Source organism: Alligator mississippiensis, chromosome 7 (assembly GCF_030867095.1).
Source record: "Alligator mississippiensis isolate rAllMis1 chromosome 7, rAllMis1, whole genome shotgun sequence".
Classification (NCBI taxonomy): Eukaryota; Metazoa; Chordata; order Crocodylia; family Alligatoridae; genus Alligator; species Alligator mississippiensis.
In genome coordinates, this window is record NC_081830.1 from 11356089 (window position 1) to 11375817 (window position 19729).

Consider the following 19729-nt stretch of genomic DNA (forward strand, 5'->3'; position numbering starts at 1 on the left):
CAACCAACTCCCTGCTGTTGCCAGAGATTCAGGTATTGCTGGCTTTTGCCCCTTCCCAGTCTCTGCCAGTGGCACACATTTCAGTTTGACCTCGTTGCAGCCAGTGGGATATCAGATGTCAGGGGGAATTTAGCAGGGGTTCAACCAGATTTGATCCTGGGGCGGTGAAGGTTCAAAATCCTCCAGGTCAACATGGTTACAGTGTAGGGGCTTCATGGCCCTGGACCGGGGAAGAGTCCCAGCTCCCCCATGGGATATTCAGGGCTTGTGTTTAGGTCTGGGAGCTTGCATGACGCCAGGGTTACAAGTTGCAGTGTTCACATCGGTGGCTATTCAAAGCTATTCTGAACATGGCCCTGTTCCCTTGTCTTCCTCTTCCAGTCAGCCCCAGGAAATGGTTGGGCCCATTCAGATGCCAACATGTATGCCATGCAGGCTGGCTGCCCTGTCAGCCCTGTCCGTCCTACTCCTTGCAAGAGGCCATAAAAACGATGTGCCATTGCCAGGCATTCACAGTTAGTGCAGTGGGATGGGAATCTCCCTTTAGGGTTGAGTCTCTTGGGTTCCAGGACTGGCCGCTCCAGGAAGGGACTAGATGTGATTTATCCCAGTCCTTGTTCAGTTTTTCCCTTGGGTGCTCAGGGTGGCTGTACAGCCCTGTAGCTCTCTTGGGAATCAGTTCCACTACTGAACCAACCTCTGCCATAAAGTTCTGCTCAGGAGCCGTCTCGGTTTCCCTCAATGCAAATGACATCTATGCCTACCTATCCTGTCCCCTGTGGGTGCTAAGACCTGTCGATCCCCATCTCCTGTCTACCAACTCTTTTCATGTTTCACCATGGTTATCAGATCACTCCTCCCATCTTTTCCAGCCCAGTTAATCCAAGTTCATCTGGCCTGGTCTCATGCATCAGGCTTCCTGGACTGCAGATCCATTTTGTTGCTTTGTATTTTAACATCTTCCCCTGGCGTCATGGGTGCAACAGCCATCCTTGCACACTTGTAGGAAATCTCTCCACATTGCAGCATAAATCTGCTTCCTCATAAATGGTGTATTTAGTGTTTGGGAACGTGCACAGGGTCATCTGGGTTGTTACAGTTCTGTCAGGTCTGCTTGGGAGCTTCCTAGCTAGAGCAGGGAGAGAACTTGGATCATGCTTTAAGCTGCTACTATATTCTAATGGAGCCTATCCCTCTAATTTTTAGCAGTATGTGCTCATGGCATGCAGCTGAACTACCTTGATTGCATGCAGGAGTGGGCTGCAGGATTTATTAGCCAGCTCAGACCAACCCACTGTTAGAAGGAGACAGATGTGCGTTACTCCTTCTAAGTTTGGAGTCAGTTCTGAAGGTTGGGTATAGCATATGGGTAGGAGGCGTTGTGTCTGGTACCACACTGCTAATAGAAAGGGACAGGCTCATGTGTTCCTTATAAATCTATCTTAGGAAAGTCGACTTGTGGATGGGAAGAAAGATGAGCTGACTGTACAGCTCAAGTAATGTGGGAGCCAATCTTTGCCAGCATGGAGGATGCTAACATAGCTTCTCGGTGCATGTGGTCCAGAGCCACTGTCAAGCCCACATCTGAGTGCTGTCATTGGGATGTGGGCTGGATGAGTTGAATCTGGTAACAGTGCCAGTGAATGACTCTTTGCACTTACACTTGCCTCTGATTATGACAACCTAGGCTTCTTAGCAGCATCCGCTGGAACCTTGCTGCTAGGTGGCTCCTAAATTACGAGTATTGTCTGAATAAGTGGAAAGGGAAAGTGATCTGATGAAGTGAGCTTCAGCTCATGAAAGTTTGGACTTGCTTGCTTGCTCTCTCAATTTAGATGTACAGATCTAAGATCTGTGGACTTAGATCTATTTCAGTTAGCCTATAATGTGCAAATCTACCCTGCTTTTCTAGGGGAAAATGTTCCAGGAGAAACTGGACAAGAGCTATTGGTCTTATCAAGTGTTGCTGCCAACAGAGATTGACTGGACTTGTGTTGCTCTTATCAAGTGTTGCTGCTAACTGGGATTGTGACTGGGTTTGTGTTATCATAGCATCTCAAACCATAGATCAAGGATCCACTGTGCTAACACAGACCAAAAAGAGGGTGCTGGCCCCAGGCGATGGATGTTCTCGCTGTAACACAAGCAATGTCAGGTTGCAAGTGCAAAGTAATGCCAGGGAAGTGTTAGTGCCATGATGATCAGCTGCTAAAGCATATGTGCAGCTGAAAATGCTGTGAGGCTTTTGGTAGGCACCACAGTGAGGGGGAATTTCCAAGGAGGACAACACAGGTGCTTGGGGGATTGTGTAACAAGTGGGCATCCTGGGGCTGGTCTAAACATTGACCCGTCCACTTGTCTTTGAGCAAACCACTTGCCTGCCACACCTTGTTGTTAGATATTTATATGATGTTACCCATGTGGGAGGCTGCCCATTTACCTGCCTGATGCTAAGGGTGTAACCCACGACTCCTATCTTCCCTTATTGCGGCCCATGTTTCGCAAATGTTTCTCCCTCCAGTGGCTCACGCTGGGACCTGAGACCCCCTGGAGCTTCACTCCAGCTTCTATATGCAGCCTCAGACCTCCACCACAAAGTCTGGATGCCCCCCTGCCTGATGTGGGCCCTGCCTCAGTGCTTGCAGTGAGCCTGGGCTCCCTCCTGCCTTGATCTAACCCACCAGGGATGTGGGGCTGGGGTTAGAAGGCGTCCCGTACTCACCTTTCACTGGGGGGGTAACTGGCTCGCCATTTCTAGGGTGCTACCCTGCCACAGGTAACTCCACCAGGCCATCCTTCCCCAGCAGGGTGCAGTTTTCTGCCATGCCCAGGACCATAGGGTCTCCTCCTTCCCCATAACCCCAGCCCTTACCACCAAAGTTGTTCCTTGAGCAGCAGCTCAGCCGGATGTTGTCTCCTCGGCTGCTACCTGAAAACTGCTGCTGGCTTTGCAATTCAGGGCCCAACCCTTAGAGCACAGCTGGGCCCTGCTCCCAATCGGGCATCCCTGCCTAATTGGCACTGCAGTCATCTGCGAGTTGTCCTGCTGCTGCCTCCCAGGCCTCTATAGATTGCTACAGAAAGGTCCTCCCATAAGCAAGAGAAGAGTGTACAAAGGGGTTTGGACCTTGGCTGATAAGAGCTGGGGGCCAACCCCAGTGCTGGAAAAATGTGGCTGGCTCGGTTGGGTACAGACCACGAGGGGCCTTGTCAGTGCAGCTTGTGTTGGAGGCACCAGACAGGGAGTGGAGGCTGGTGGAGTGAGGCAACCTGGTAGAAGTCCTAGAGAAATTGGATTGGAAGGGGCTGCCAGAGGTTATCTAGTCCAGCCTCCTGCCTGAGGCCGGGTTATGCCTATCCAAACCATCCTATTCAAATAGTCTGCTAGGAAAATGTTCTTTCCATCAGCGTGCTGGGGCAAGAAAGCATTCGCAAAGGCCAGAAGAAAGGCTATTGTTGTCACACAGGCCTGGATCTGTGTTTCGGCTCTGCGAGCGAGTAGGAAAGGCCATGCCTTAGAAGTGAAGTGCAGCAGGGACCTGGACCACTAGCTGAGGCATTACAGCCAGGATAACAGTCCTACTAAGACTGCCTGACACAGCCCATGAAAAGGCTGCATCTGCACTTAAATGTTTGCTGGTTTAATTATGGCAAGAAAGCTGTACAGGCAAACTCCCCATATGCTATGGACTATTTTATTATTTGTCATCCTGTGTAGCGGAGGGCATGGTCCTCTACCTGGGATCTCTTGAGCATATTTTACAGAGGCAAGACATTGGCTAATGTGGTTCCCCTGCTTTGCTGATGGCAGGTTTGGGTGTGTTGTGTTGTGTCAGGGTAATTTTAACTAAGAGTTGAGATTATGGACTTGTCTGGAATAGTATGGATAGGGCTGACCCAGCCTCAGACTAGATGAGCCTGGGAGCTCCCTTCCAGCCCCACTTCTCTATGATTCTGAGACGGCTTGTACTGTCCAAAGACCCCTTTTACTTAAACCAGTTGCACAGGTGTAATAAACCATGTCAGTGAAAGGCCCTTTTTGCCAGCATAACTGTATGTAGGCTATTGCTGCTAATGCAAGTCAGCTAGAAGCAGAGGGAATGTCAAGCAAGTGACAGTATGTAGACTGGGCATCTTAAAAATTGATATAACTTTACTAGACTTAACCTGCTTGCGCTGGATGTGTGTCTACCTCAGACTAAGGATTTTGGGGGCTTGAAATTGGCTTTTGTTTCAGGACCAAATCCTCCCCGTTGGCCAGGTTTTGAGGCATTCGCACATGTTGTGCAGTAGTGACATTTTAGCTTTGCAGCTTAAACCTCCTCCTCGGAGTTCATCCTCACTGAACGTGCTTTATCCACTGGCTCTGAACTGAGAGCAGATCATGCACATGCCATCTCCGTAGCGTGCAGAAGTATGCGGCACCTCTGGGCTATGACTTTTTTTCCATCTAACTGAGTTCTGGGTGGGGTCAGGCAGCAGTACAGAGCAGAAGCCAATGGCACGTACCCCCAGGCGCTCGAGCAGTATACAGGAGGAAGACATCTGACCCAAATGCAGGGGGAAGGAGCGTTGCAGTGGGGGAGAGTGAAAGAAGCACATTGTGACTGAATGTTTAGTAAGACTACAACTGGTGGAAAAAATGCTATGACCCACAGTAGGTCCATTTGTCCCATGAGTGAGACAAGGGACCTGTGGAGAAAACTGTGCACTGTCAAACAGTGAAGGACTGAGTTAGACTGGATCCTTGCATTCAGGGGCTGCATTCATCCCTCATTTTTTAGTCCTTGCTTCTGCAAATTCAAGGTTCTTAACATATCTTTCCTTTTTTTGCAGCGTATACAAACCTCCAATTAGTCTCTGCTGGAAATGCACCAGCTCCAGGAAGGAAACCAGCCACATGCAGCACCTGTTTCTTTTTCAAGGGAAGTTGCAAAGGGTTTGGTCTTGCAAGCCCCTTGGGGCAGTGATCTGCTCTCCAAGCATCCGTTTGGCACATGCATTTCCAGCCCTGTGCAGTGACAACATTTTCTTGTTCTTTGCCTGCACACGCTGCTCCACTGTGCTCGGGGCTCTAGGTGATTGCCCCACTGTATTGTGGATGTGAAATTAGGATGGCTCAGGGGTTCAAAGGATCCAGTTCGAGTGGAAGGAAGGATATTTTTGTTGTGCAAAAGATCTGTTAGCCATAGGACGAGATCCCCAATCCTCAGTGACTGATGCAAGATGTGTGCTCAGCTGGTTACTGTTCTGGTGACCTTATCGGGCGTAATCCAGCTTCTTGTGTGGTCACTGCCAACCGGAGGCAGATTGGGCCTATTTGTGTACCCAAAAGAGCTGCCAAGCGGAGAATCAGGTGCCATTCTGCTGCTATAAACCTGGATCCACTTCACTGGCCTCATGGGTGTGAATCTGGGGGGGTCCAGGAGCTGGAAGCAGAGGTGGACAGGAAGGATTGACATGCATTGTGCTGTACCACAGCCTGGTTAGCAAGAAAGATGCTATGGGCCAAATCCAGCTCAGTGGCACCAACACCAATCCCAAGGAGAGACTCTGAAGGCAGCAGCATTTTCCTGGGCTTGTGTGTGGCCCAGGGGACAAACTCAGTTTTGAGTTAGCCCAGGGTAGAGACTCCATCCTGCTGTGAACTGAATAAGGCAGGTGGGGCCTTGGTTTGTTCAGTGAGGATTCTCAGTCTAGGATGAGGGTTTAAGTCATCCCCTCTGGAATGACTCTGTTATACCAGAGAGAGCAAGATGTGGCTCTCGCCCCTCATTTAAATCGCCAAGTACGGTGCGTACCTGGGCCGGAGGGAAGCTACATACCGGTCATTTTTTTTCAATGAAACCCCCTCCATTTTCCTCGCGTGCCGTCTCCACTCTGAACTCTGCTGAACAGCACCCGCCCGCGGTGCAGCGGAGGTCCTGATGCCATTCTTGGTAGCTTTCTCTCCCCAGGAGTCGTAGGTGCCTTCACTTCCTTTTCAAATGCAGCTTATAAGGACTTGTGTCTTACTTGTTTATCCAAATGGAGCATAAAAGGAGTAGACTCGCCAGTGGGGTGTTGCCTCCTAAGTTATCCCTGCACGCATTTTTTTTCCCCTTGCAATAATTAACTGTTCTGGGTTCTGCAGCCAGTCCCAAGGTCAATATAATGAAATAAAACACCTTATATGGCCATATGGCGAACACACCATCAGTTAGCCTTTTTAGGGTCTCCGTTTAGAAAGGATCCGCCTCTGAGGTTTCACAGTCTCACTGGTATTTATACCAAAGGCACATCAGGGCTCGGTCCCAGAGGAAAGGAACTCTTGTACGTTTGGTGAGTACTACAGCCCATCTGTTCTGTCCGTGCACTGCTAAGTTCTGGAAGGAGAATGTACCATCTAGGGGCAACGCAGGAGTCCTGCAGCAATCGTGTGGGATTGGTTGTGGGTTTGTTCTTTTTCCAGTCCAGTTGCTGTTAAGTCATAGGCTTGGGCTTCACCTGTGAATTGAAATTGCTCCCAGTGTGTGTCTGGTGGAGAGGTGGCTGGCTATAGGAAAGGAAGAGGGAGCTGGATGCTCTCTGTGCTCCATCTAAGCTCTGGGATGGAGGAGAGATGCTTCCCTCTGCCTGGCAAGCGCTGGGATTTCATGACGATGCTCAAAGCTCTCGGGTTTGGGTTCACTTAATGTTTGCTCACATTGTTATTGCCCTGGTTTGGCGATGGGGAGGTGAATGCTGGTCTGATACATCCGCATGCGTGTGACTTGAACAGACAGATTAAAAGCCATTGTTATTGTGCCTAATCCCACCAGGTGCTGACTGCCCTTCACTGCACTGGCTTCCCTGAGGGTAAATGAATTTGGTGATGAGCAGGTGTGGGGCTGAGAGCGCATAGCGGATGAAAGCATACATGGGTGGGGGTGAAATAAGGGGAATAAACTCTTAGCTGGGGGAAAGGCATGTTTTTCATCCGACAGACACGGGCCATTGGAACCGATGGTTTCTTATTAGACACTTAACTGTTGTTACTAAAATACCTTCTTTTCCCTGCAAACTGACACAGATACAGCTTGGGATCAAGCTGTGTTCCTGGGAGTTGTTTTTTTTTCCTGCTTCCCTCCTCCAGGCTGGATTTGATTGTAGGAGCAGCATTTTGTTTGCCGATGGAAAGGGAAACAGGAGTGGCCTTGTTGCAACCAAGAACTGGGAGGATTATTTCCATTTTTGGGAAAGGCCGTGATGTAGCCTGGTGTTTATGTTTGCTCTGGCCCCGGCATGATTGCCTCACAGTCTGATTCATGCTTCACTGAGCTGGGAGCATCGGGCTGGAGGAAATGGGAGGAAGGGGATAGACAGCAGTTTTTTTAGACAGCTGATAACTACCTTCATGCTTGTGTGGTCTCCAGAGTCAGATCCTGCATCCTCCGGAGGGATTTAGTAGCTTGTAAGGATGTTTAAGGCACAGAAAGGAACCTCAGAAATCTGGGTGCAGTTCTGATCTGGGTTGTGTTGGCTAAGTGCCATCAAAGCTAATGGGATGGCTCTAGATTATCACCAACATGCATGAGATGAGGAACCAGCTGTTTCTGGCATGCTTGGATGGGTCTTCATGCTGAGACTGTCCAGGCAGGGATGGTGTGGGGAAGATGACAGCGAGCAGAGGCTTTGAGAACCAGGGGGATAAGACTTGACAATGGTTTTACTGCTGCTTTGGAGTCCCAGGGGCATTTATGGAGAGCAGCAAGGTTAAAAAGAGGACAAGAGACCAGATGTAGCTACAGTTGACCGCCCCAGGATGTGAATGGGGACAAATTGTGAGGTAGATCACTGGGGTCAATCCAGGGAGTAACACTGGCTGGGGCACAAGGGCCTGAGCCTGGCTGCCTACCCCCAAATTACTTTGTTGGTAACTTAAATCCTTTGTGCCTTGCATAGAATAAGTCTCATACAGGAGCAGGCAGGCACAATCCATTAGCAGCCCCGTGGATTCCCTTCCACCTTCTCTTGTTCTGCTGCAGTGACTTTTTGAGGTACAATATCTGGCTTATTCCAGGGTGTTGCACCCCTCTATCCTGGCCTCACCCAAGAGCAAACTGTCCCTGATTTTATTGGGAGCTTGGCTTAAGTAAGAATTGCAGTACTAACTATTAGTCAGTCTTTTTTTTTTTTAAGCTTTTGTTTTACTCAGGCAAATATAGAAACAAAATTCCAGCACTGGAGTATTACACAGGAATTGCATGTGGTTGGAGTTATTCCATACTTACAAAGGAAATAATAATACATTGTGATGCTTAGACCTTTATCATCTCCAGAGTCTAAAATAGACTGCCCTCAGAAGTGATGCCAGCAACTACTTTGGATACATTTTTAAGACATACTTGGATGCGATCTTGCTGGGGTGATATGACCCCAGCTGACATCCTGCCCCTTGGGCAAGGGGCTGAACCTGACGATCTTGTGACGTCCCTTCCAGCTTTAACATCTATGAAATCTGTGCTGTTGATATAAGGTTTATGTATGTTAACATTGGAACAATTTGGCTAGAGACACTGGCTTGGGGGCTGGTGAATATGGTTTTATTATTATTACCAAGTTCTCTGTGTTGGATTTGTGGAGCCTGGAGTCCATACTCGTCTGTTAATGGGGATGAAAAGTGATTTTGCCTTTGTAGGTTCAACAGCAAAGCATCAGGGACCATGGCTGCAGCTCGTCTGATTTTGATTTGTAGGGTGTTACGGTCACAAGGGGCTGTTTGAGCATCTTGTATGTATGACATGGGCTTGAGAATGGCATCCAGTATAACTTAGCTAATGAAGCCCTCAAAAAGCTTCAGGAGGGGGCATATCCCTGCTGACATTTCATTTGAGTTGCTCCCTGGGGCTGCTACTGAGCTTGCAAGGGCAGATCTCTGCTGATATGAATGGACAGAGGTCCAGCAAAGCTAATCCTGTTTCCTCAAGCTCAGGGTCAGGTCCAGAGCTTTCCCCAGTCATAGATTTCTTCCCCTGGGGGCTACTCGCCACCCTACCTGCTTTGTGACAAGCCATGACACTGACTGTCCCGTATGCCTGGCACTAACCAGACACATCTTCATTGAAGTCACTCCTAACCTGCAACACCTGCTTGCCAACTGGGTGCTGGCCGAAGCATCAGGAAACTTCAGCCTGCCATCTCCCCACTGGCCAAAGTGGAAGCCAGCTTAATCAGCCAGTCTACAGAGATCCAGATTCATGCTGTGATGCAGCTCTCCTGACTTCAGCCTATTCATCCTAATCTTGCAGCAGCCTAAGTGAGAGCCCAGATCTCACTTCTTTTTGAGCCTGGAGAGTTTTCTCAATTGCATGTGGCGCTGTGCCTCTGGCCAGGTGTCCTCCTTCCAAACTAGAAGGCCGTGTTGCATCAGTTAGCAGAGGAGGGTCCTGTCTGCATCCTGGGCTCATTGCAAAAGATGCTGATGCCTGATAGTGTTGTTCTTCAAAGGTGTTATAGTAGCAGGAGACTGTGCTAGCACTGGTTAGCGAGCTGTGAGGAAGTGTAAGATGGGACAGGGGACTTCATTATAAAGGAGAATCTGTCACCTGCAGATGCCTTTCCAAATGAGGTGCTGTAATTAGGCTCATTTGATGGACATGATACTGGAATTGTTGGCCCACCTGATAAAGGAGGTCAGGATACATAATTGTAATGGCTCCTTCTGGCCTTCAAAAATCTGTAACGCCCAGGGTTTAGCAGTATAGTGCAAGGCTGAGACTTTGCCAGGTAGATCTAACCAACATGCTGCCTTTGGCTCTTCCAGCTTATGAAGAGCAAAGGGCATGGCATGGCACAGAGGCACAGAAGCATCAGGTGCAGTGGAAAGCCACTTGGGTAAAGATTTGGGGTTGGAGAGGTAGCCACCAGAAGCCGTGTGTGACTAGGGATAACACAAGCCTTTTACATGCACAGGGCTCAGTTCTGCAGATGACAGTAGTGCTCCTGCCATCAGCAGAGCTTCTGGATTCAGAGCAATGGAGGTTGTGTTTCTGTGCAGCGCTGTGCTGGGTCTAGGTTGTGCCCTGCCCGGCAGCTCTGCCCTGGCGCTTCTGCGGTTGGACAGGCAGGGTTTAGTCTGGTACCTGAGTACTTGGAGCAGCCTGGGTTCCTAATATTTTTCTGCTTCTCCTCCTCCAGGTGCTCTGACTCCCACCATCTCCTAGCACCATCATGTGTGAAGAGGAGACAACTGCTTTGGTCTGTGACAATGGCTCCGGGCTGTGCAAGGCTGGCTTTGCTGGCGATGACGCCCCACGCGCTGTCTTCCCATCCATCGTGGGCCGCCCGCGGCACCAGGTGAGTATGAGGCATCTTCTGGGGTACTTCCAGGATGGCCAGTGCATGTACTGGCCTTGAGAAGGTCTTGGTGAAATACCAAGGGCAGGTTGGACTGAGCTGTGGACTGCTCACAATCCTTAGCTTCTCCAGCCCTCTGCCTCATGGTTCACCAATGAGACGGGCACTAGATACCTGACTTACCTAAGCCTGGGTTCAGAGGCTGATTTGGGACTGCCCTTCTTGAACCAGAACGCACCAGTGTCTGCTTATCATGGTGTCTGGCAAAGGCCTTTCTGTGGTCTTACAGCATTTGCTGAAGCAGCCTGGTGGACTTGGCATTACCACCTCCAGGGCCTAAGGGTTGGGTTAAACTGGAATTGCACTGAATTGGACTTGAGTCGCAGCTCCTAAAACCTCCCTGGGCTAGAGCAGAGGAATTTTCAGTGGTTGAAGTGGAGATCACAAACCAGGGTGGATCTAGGGGCATGGCACAGCTCTGCTGACTGCCATGGATTTAAGGAGGTAGAACTGAGACAACTGTCCCATCTCGTGGTCATCTCCAGGCTCTGCCAGCCTGCTGCAGGGTGATCTGCCCTGGCTACAGCCTGGAGGTAGGGTCTTACAGCCCAGAAGGAGTAAGACTGCAAGTGCCTTCCTCAGACAGTGATGTCCTGGGATTAGAAGGGCATTTTGATCCAGAAAGGCAGTAGAGACAGAGCAGCTGCCTGTGCCTCTTAAAGCTTATCTGCACGGTAATAGTGTTTGGTGCTTACTGTCTTCAAATGCTGCACAGGCATTTGACTAATTAGTTCACGAAGTTCTTGGAAAGTCTCTCTCTCTTACTGTCCCCATTTTACAGGTGAGAGATAGACATAAAATGATGTTCACAGAGCTACACAGGAAGCAGTTGGCCAAGAGCCTGCGCTCACAGGAGTGTTGCTGTTAGACTCCGGTGGGGTGGGATTGAGTTCAGTGTCGGAGATGGGATTAGGATTAGTCAATTCCCAATGGCCAGTCCCATACTTAGCCTGCTTAGTGGTGTGGCCTTGGACATCTGTCCCCACGAAGGGTCTTAAACGTGCCTTTTTACAGGTGCAGAAGGCATGAAGGTGGCTGGAGATGGCTGGTTTTTAGGGTCAAATATATCCCTGGTGTTAATCCACTGCAGTTACAGGCTACATCAGCCCATGCAAGTGACCTCTTAGGTTTGATGCTGATCTGGATCATGATAGTATAAATCCAGAGCAGCTCTATAGGTTCACACTTGCCCTGACAGTGGGCCCAATTCTGATAGCACTTTGCCTCTTGGTGCATCTCCACTAGTGTGAGATCCAAGGCTAAGCTGCCCTTTGTGCTGGCAATGAGGTGCTCTGATTTCAAGCAGGAATAAACTCTGCAGAGGCAAATCATGGCATGATAGTGCCTTAATTTTTATATAGTCCCACTGGAGTAGAGCAGAGTTTAGGCCAGATCCCCTGAGCCAATGGGGATAACATTGAGATAAATCAGCGAGAGGTGTGTGGATTGACGGGTGTCCAAGCTAACAGGTGGTTTAATTTTTTTTTTCTCTGCCCCCTCCCCCCCTGAAAACGTGTCCCTGAGGGGCTGATTTATCTCCTTCATATTTTATAGGGTGTGATGGTGGGTATGGGCCAAAAAGACAGCTATGTGGGAGACGAGGCTCAAAGCAAGAGAGGAATCCTTACTCTCAAGTACCCCATCGAACATGGAATCATCACCAACTGGGATGACATGGAGAAGGTAGGGCTGGCAGCTCTTGTTGCTCATTGGGCCCAGCTGGTATGATGACCCTGTCTCTGTTGGGTCTGATCTTTTCTCCTTATTTGGTTTTAATAACCATGTTCCTTCAAAGAGTGGAAGAGAGGGATGAACAAGTGGGTCATGGATAAGTGTGACTTTTTTATCCATGGATAAAACACCAGCAAGCATGTTACAGGGGCCTTTCTGTGCCCAGCTGAGAGAGTATGAGTCCCTTATAGGTCCACCTAATGCAACTTGACTATTTACAGCCCATAACAGCTCATGGTTTTAGCTTTATGTATGGGGGAGATCCTTGGTTCAGTCCTGCTGGTCCCCTCTTCATTAAACCCTAATAGATAAGAACAGATTGACTTTTATTAATAGATGTTTAGGATTGTGAATCCAAAAAAGATGACAAATCCGGTAGGGAAATACATACTGCCCTAGTGAGGGACTAGCGTTAGGGGGATGGGGGTGAGGAGGGGAACACAACTAGGTTACAGGAGATGCAGTGTTAGCCAACTAAGCCCGGGGAAGGGGAGGGAGGGGGTTCGCGACGCTGAGAGGGAAAGAAGATAGATATATACAAACCCATTACAATGGTCCGCAGTGGTGGAAAAAGTGGTTCGAAGAAAAGTGTCTCAGTCCATCGGGGTCCTCTTTGGGTGAGAGATAGATAGATATATCATATGTCAGCCTTAGCCAATGCAGGTTTGGTCTCTTCAAAGTCAGATTATGGAGATGCTGCAGTGAAAGAAACTCTAGAATATCACTTCTAGGGCTTTGTCCAATTCTTTTTTTAATGCCCCATCAATGCAACTTTCACTTCTCCCTGGATGATTGTTTCCAGCCTCCCTGAACCTACTGAAGAAGGGTTTCCGGGTATGCAGCCAGTATTTCTCAGTTGTTAATGGCCTCCCCATATCTCCTAGTGTTACCCCTCCTAGGCACCCTGATCAACCCTTTCTTGTCCCTTGTGGCTTGCCCATTTTGTAGGCAGTCACGTAAGAACATAAGAACTGCCATTTCTTGGGTCAGGTGCTAGGTCTGCCTTGCCTGGTCTCCTGTCACACAGTGGCAGAGCACAGATGCTGAAAGGGATAGTGAGCTGGTCTGGCCAGGGATTTTTTCTCTGTTGCCTCTCACTTGCAGCCTCCAAGCTCTAGGAACTTCTGATTCGGAGGCCATGCCCCTCACTTCCATGCTCAATAGCTACTGATGCCACTTTCCTCCAAGAATTTGTCCAGTCCTTCCCTTTTTGAATCTAGCTAAACTATCAACTTCCACCACATCTGGTGGCAATGAATAGCACCCCTGAATTCCAAGCTGGGTGAAAAAGAATTGCCTTGTGTTGGTGTTATGCTTCCTACCTACTAGTTTTGTTTTGCGACTCCTAGTTTTTTTTGAGGGGAGATATTCAATAATACATCCCTATTGACTTTCTCTTCGCTATTTAGTATTTTGTAAACCCTTATGTCCCTCCTCAAGTGTCTTTTTCTTTCTAAAATGAATAGGCTTGGCTTCTTTAGTCTCTCCTCATTCAGAAGCCCCTCCCTACCATAGATGATCATTGTTATCCTTCTCTGGACCTTCTCTAGTTTTCCTAGTTTCTTTTTGCAGTGTGGGGACCAGAACTGAGCACTGTATTCAAAGTGTGGATGCCCATGGATTTATAAAGGAGCTTCACAATAGTTTCTATCTTGTTTGCTATTCGCTTCTTAATCATCCCTAATGTTGTTTGCCTTTTGATGGCTGCTGAGCATTGAGCTGATGGTTTTTAGCCAACTGTTCACAATGACTCCCACATCTTTCCTGTGTTGTAACAGCTAATGTAGAGCCCATTGCATTCCTGTCTCTTCCACTGTAGCCCCAAAGTTGCATTTCAACCCAGCTTCACGGACTCTGTCCTGATCTTTCCTTCTAAATCAAACCCTTTACTTTAATCTAAGATGCATTGAAGTGATGGACAAATTCAAAATCTGTGAATGTGCCATTTTACTCTGTCTCCTAGTGTTCCAGCTGTGTCTTAATTTTGGGGTGAAAGTGCTAATTGCAGCTCAGGCCTGTTTCTACTTCATGGCTTTGTTCTTGCTGTGCCTTTGCTTCATTTTCAGCTACCATCATGGCTGTATGGTTATGGGAAGGCTGCTGATTGCACTTGTGTTGTGATCTTCTACTTGAAACCTTGGTTTTAGGCACTAGTGCAGGCTGTCCCTCAGCCCATCTACACCAAGAGTTTGCACTAAACTGCTCCTCCAGCACTGAGCCTAAGCTTGCTTGTTTTCTCTCGTCCAACCTAGATCTGGCACCACTCCTTCTACAATGAGCTACGAGTTGCTCCTGAGGAACACCCCACTCTCCTCACAGAGGCGCCCCTGAACCCCAAGGCAAACCGTGAGAAGATGACCCAGGTAAAGCCTCTATGTCCCAAAAGGTGGCCTACACCTGTGTCCTGTTAGAGCAGGGGCAGGCAGTTATTTGGGGCAGAGAGCCGCTTACTGAGTTTTGGCAAGTCATAGAGGGCCACATGACGGGCAGCCCAGGGAAGATGAATATTACTTTTCTAAATTTTTTAGGGGCCCCACGGGCTGGATAGAATGGCCTGGAGGGCCACATCCAGACCCTGGGCCGCATTTTGCCCACCCCTGTGTTTGAGACTGTCTTTTACTGGTGGAACAAGATTATCATGGGGCTGGAAATGCAAAGTGGGAATAGTGACAGGAGACGCTCTTACTTTGTATGGGGCCACAGAAAAATCCTTAGTGCCCTGAGCTGTGAGAAACTAGATCCAAAGTCACTGTGCTCCATTTTAGCTGTCCAGTATCCAGTGATGCTGGTGCCATGGGTTCAAAAAATGGACCGCAGTGGAGTAGGTGGTGAACATCACCTTGAGCCCTCTCTTTGTTGGAGAAGTATGGCTAAGTCACAGGAGGAGCTAGTCCCTCTGTAGAAAAAGATGTCCTTAGACCTAACTCCGAGATGTGTGGGGGGGGCCATAGCCACATGAGAACAAGGATGCCTATTTGCCTTGACAGTACAGCTCTGTGTAATGTGAGCAACACGTGCAGATGTTCTGCTTTGCAGCAGTCTGCCCTGGCTACCCAGCTTAGTCCAACCCTAGTTAATGGGACATAGGACTCAGTCCTGACATTCAGGCCTACAATGTTGGGGCCATCGGCATAGTGTGGAACCCAAATAACTTCCCCAGTTGTTTCTCCCACAACTGGCACATCTGGCTTGTCAGCCTTCTTGTACATCAGTGCAGCACTTGCATTCCACAAGCCATAACATGCTGACACAGGCTTTTGAATTCCAATTCTTGGCAGATCATGTTTGAAACCTTCAATGTCCCTGCCATGTATGTTGCCATCCAAGCGGTGTTGTCTCTCTACGCCTCTGGCCGTACTACCGGTGAGTGCTTCTCCCTTCTTTTTATGCAGGGGCTTAGGACATAGTGACCTCAGCTTAATTTTGCAAGAGCCAGGAACCCACAGCTCAAATTCACAGGGAGCTGTATCTTCTTAAGACTATCTAAATCTACTAGTGGACTGGCATGCTTGCTGGTCTCAGTTGCACACCATGCATCACAGAGTGAAAGCAGTTTGTCTGTTTCTATCTATATGAGGCATGTCTGCTACCACAGTACCAGAACACCTCACCCTCTTCCACCCCTTGGAGAAGGGTAGTGCTATTATCCCTATGCAGATAGAGAACTGAGGCAAAAAAAGAATTGGCCTCAGTTATATTGGGAGTCTCTGTTGGAGCAGGACTGGAATGAAGATTTCCCTCATTCTGTGCAAGTGCCCTAAGCTCTAGACCATCCTCTTCCTATACAAAGCTCAGTGTGTTGTGAGCTTATGTGGAAAAGAGCATGTTTCTCTTTGCACACAGATGGTCAGACCAGCTCTGCAGCAGACCTGTCTGTGAATTGCATCTTTTTTTCCCTTGTCTCCAGGTATCGTTCTGGATTCTGGCGATGGTGTCACTCACAACGTGCCTATCTATGAAGGGTACGCTCTGCCCCACGCCATCATGCGTCTTGACCTGGCTGGTCGTGACCTGACAGACTACCTCATGAAGATCCTCACTGAGAGAGGCTATTCTTTTGTCACCACTGGTATTATCACTAGTTCTTACTCTCCTTGTGGTCTGGGTTCAGGAACCCATGGGAGACAGGCTCCTGGGACATTGTAAAGAGAAGATCTTAGTGTCTAGAAGGGCTGGGGCAGATCCTGATCACATAGCCAACACATGGGGACAGGGTGTGGTTGATCTCTGGTCAGATTGGTGGAGACACTAGAGGTTCTTCTGCCTTCCTCTGTAGCACAGAGCATGGTTCATTTCCCAAGATCATCTAGGCATATCTTACTCAACAAATTTTCTGCCAATGTGGGGTCCCGAAGCAGTGATAGCACCCTTTGTTTCCCTTCCTTTCTTCATGGGGTGGACTGTAATGTTTAAAGCCTTTCGTGTTTTGTACTGAAGATCCTACTTTTAAGATTTGATTAATGTCGGTCCCACTTGGCATGTGGCTTGCCTCGTGATGACAGTCCAGGCTAAATCACAGCTGGCTAGTTCAAAGGCTTCTCTCCTGTTTGGTGTTCCCCATCTGTGGCCCCTGGGCAGAGATGTGGGTGGCAAAGTTCACCATGGGAAGACATGTGGGTGGTATGTGAGTGGTAGAGTTCACCAGCTTGCTCCTGTCTCCCACAGCTGAACGAGAAATTGTGCGTGACATCAAGGAGAAGCTCTGCTATGTGGCCCTAGACTTTGAGAACGAGATGGCCACGGCTGCTTCCTCCTCCTCCCTGGAGAAGAGCTACGAGCTGCCCGATGGGCAGGTGATCACCATTGGCAACGAACGTTTCCGTTGCCCCGAAACCCTCTTCCAGCCCTCTTTCATTGGTGAGAGCCCAAACCTCCCCACCCCTTTTCACTTGTCCAGTGTGGGTCTGTCCACCACATACCTCTCAGATCTTGGTCCAGGTTGGGATTTGGTTCGGGTCTTCTTCTAAATATCTGAACTGATTCTTGTGGTGCTCTGCACCACTCTAACTCCTAGGACAGGAAACTTGGGAAGACAAGAGTAGCTACCTTCTTCCCCTCGCCTTCCTCTTGTTCTCCTCATGTGTTTCAAAATGGGACTGATGGGTAAACATTTCAGTTGTGTGTAGTACAGTGCAATTCAATGTTTTGTTTCCTTTTGTTAATGAGAATTAGAGGATGAGGAGGGCTGGAGTCTGCTTCCGGCATGGATGCAAGATAAATGTCATTGAACACTCTAAAAAAACCCAGAGCTTAACTACCAGACTTCAGTTACAACGTTTTTGTTTGGTGTTGCAGGATGTAGCTGTAGATGTACATTTGCACTACAGTAGCTCTTTTGAGCACGAGTTGCACTCCAGGATCTGGGCACCAGACAAATGCACAGCAAAGAGACCAGTCTCAAAGACCTCACAGTCCATGTCAATTGAGTTTGCTGGTTGGATTTATATAAAGCACCAGGTCCCATAGTATCTATATGTGGGCCTCCATAAACAGTCCACCCCACCATTCAGATCTGTGCAGATGAATATTCAGGGTGCAGAGGAAGTAGATTTGTTTCAGCACCAGTTTCTCGTGCAACCAGTGGAGAAGCTCCAATGGACATGGGTGGGAGTTGGATCCATCTTTAGAGGTGCCAGTGAACCATTGTCAGAGTGTCACAGCACTGACCATGTGCCGTTTCCACCCCCACAGGCATGGAGTCTGCTGGAATTCACGAGACCACCTACAACTCCATCATGAAGTGTGACATAGACATCCGCAAGGACCTGTATGCCAACAATGTCCTTTCCGGGGGCACCACCATGTATCCTGGGATTGCGGACAGGATGCAGAAGGAAATCACAGCCTTGGCCCCCAGTACAATGAAGATTAAAGTATGTCTGGGTCCTTGGCTTGCTATTGAATGTGCTGGGCCTCTCTCTCCCACCACATACAGATATGTGTGGCCACCATCTCTAACATGATCCTGCAGTTAGTTCAGAAACCCTTTAGGAGTCCACTTATATCAGCTGGATTAAATCAAAATATCCATGTAGGTTCTTACATTTCACCTCACCTACTGTTAATTTCATTAACTGAGCATGGTCTGCTGCCATGGCGGATCCTCTTTCAGTGACAAAGGAAGGGCTGACACTGCAAATCTTTCTTGCATCCCTTTCCTCTGTGTATTGTACATGGCCCCAAACTGCTTAGTTTGGTTCAAATGTTTCCAACTCCATTAACCTCCTTGTTAAGACATCGGGGTAGATCTTTCAAAGCAAATATAGGACTTTGAAGGGACTTGCTTATTGTTTGCATTGTGGCTGCATCTATGAGTCCTGGTCATGGGATCCCAGTGTGCTAGGTGTTGTACAAACACAGAACAAAAATACAGCCCTGCCCCAAACAGCTTGTGTTCCTAAACCTCACAGGCATGTCTGAAACTCTCCCCTGTAGCTTATAAGGATTAGGAGGCAGTGGATATTGATTCCAGCCAGTGTATCCAAGAACAAAGGCTTGTTTGTTGCATGGGGTGCATTCCTGTGTGGGGCTGAGCATTGTGGAGCCTGATTTGAAGTAGATGGAAAAGCCCATATCCCAGTTTATTGGGAATTGAGGGTGCTTAGCATGTTGTATGGTCCATCCTGTCTGATCCTGCTTGCCTTGCCATCCATGCTGTGCTCCGTATCTGCGTTGGAGGCCTGCAGCCTCCTTTCACCTTGTAACCAGAGACCTTGTGTGCTTTTTCTGACAGATCATTGCTCCCCCTGAGCGCAAGTACTCTGTCTGGATTGGTGGCTCCATCCTGGCCTCCCTCTCCACCTTCCAGCAGATGTGGATCAGCAAACCGGAATACGACGAGGCCGGCCCTTCCATCGTCCACAGGAAGTGCTTCTAAGAACCCGGTGCTTGCCCTTTGGGACCCCCGGGCACTTCCCCCAGCTCCTTTTTCTCCTTTGGCAAACTCTTTCTAACCCTTCAAAATGCATTAAAACCTTTTCTCAAGCCTTCCCTGTGTGTTATGCTTTGTTCCCTGCCTCACCTGTAGGTCAGGTGGGCAGTGCTTATGGGAGGAGAGCTGAGCTCAAGGGATAGGACAGAGACAGGAACCAACACTCTTGACTTGGACAAGTGACCTGCTTGGCCATCCCACTGTAGAAGCCCCATTTGTTATGGTAATAAGCCTTTCAACATCCACCCCTGCCTACTGCACAGACCTCTTGAGGCAAGATTTCCAAAAGTGCCCCATAATTTTTGCATTGGCGTGTGCCATCCAAAGCACTCATTTCCATAGGTAGATGCAGTGTGTTCATGTAGGGGTGAGGCTTGGGCACAAAAAGATGTGTGTTGAGCTGCTTGGTGAGGAGGGAGGTTGTTTCCATGGCAAAGCTACATGGACTGGGGACTGGCGGGGCATCTCAGGAGCTCCCCTGAGGCCAGTGTTTCTCCTCTTGAAGGGAGTAGGGTGTACCATGAAAGGGCAATGGGGACCAGTCCAGTGGAGCTAAAGAATGGGGAGGAGTAGAAGCTGAGTGAATCCATCCTTGAGCTGTCCTCATTTGGCAAAGCTGCCATTTCTTCGGCATGAGGAGAAGAGGGGAGAGTTGGTACAAATGAAAAATGATAGGAGAGGAAGGCAGAA

The 19729-nt window shown here is 48.8% G+C and overlaps 1 protein-coding gene across 1 annotated transcript; it reads left to right on the plus strand.

Moving 5' to 3' along the window:
- The first annotated feature begins 6221 nt into the window (after positions 1 to 6221).
- ACTG2 (actin gamma 2, smooth muscle) lies at positions 6222 to 19097 on the plus strand. Its single transcript, XM_006278736.4, has 9 exons — positions 6222 to 6321; positions 10159 to 10317; positions 11932 to 12060; positions 14361 to 14471; positions 15387 to 15471; positions 16016 to 16177; positions 16774 to 16965; positions 17800 to 17981; positions 18842 to 19097. Exons 2-9 carry the CDS (start codon positions 10192 to 10194, stop codon positions 18983 to 18985), a joined length of 1131 nt encoding a protein of 376 aa, XP_006278798.1. The 5' UTR covers positions 6222 to 6321; positions 10159 to 10191; the 3' UTR covers positions 18986 to 19097.
- The last annotated feature ends 632 nt before the right edge of the window (positions 19098 to 19729 follow it).

Excerpts from the sequence above, each read along its gene's own strand:
- ACTG2 (XM_006278736.4), top strand. The coding sequence starts at position 10,192 with ATGTGTGAAGAGGAGACAACTGCTTTGGTCTGTGACAATGGCTCCGGG. Across the intron at positions 15,472-16,015 it reads CGCCTCTGGCCGTACTACCG|GTATCGTTCTGGATTCTGGC; the intron begins GTGAGTGCTTCT and ends CCTTGTCTCCAG. Across the intron at positions 16,966-17,799 it reads CTTCCAGCCCTCTTTCATTG|GCATGGAGTCTGCTGGAATT; the intron begins GTGAGAGCCCAA and ends CCACCCCCACAG.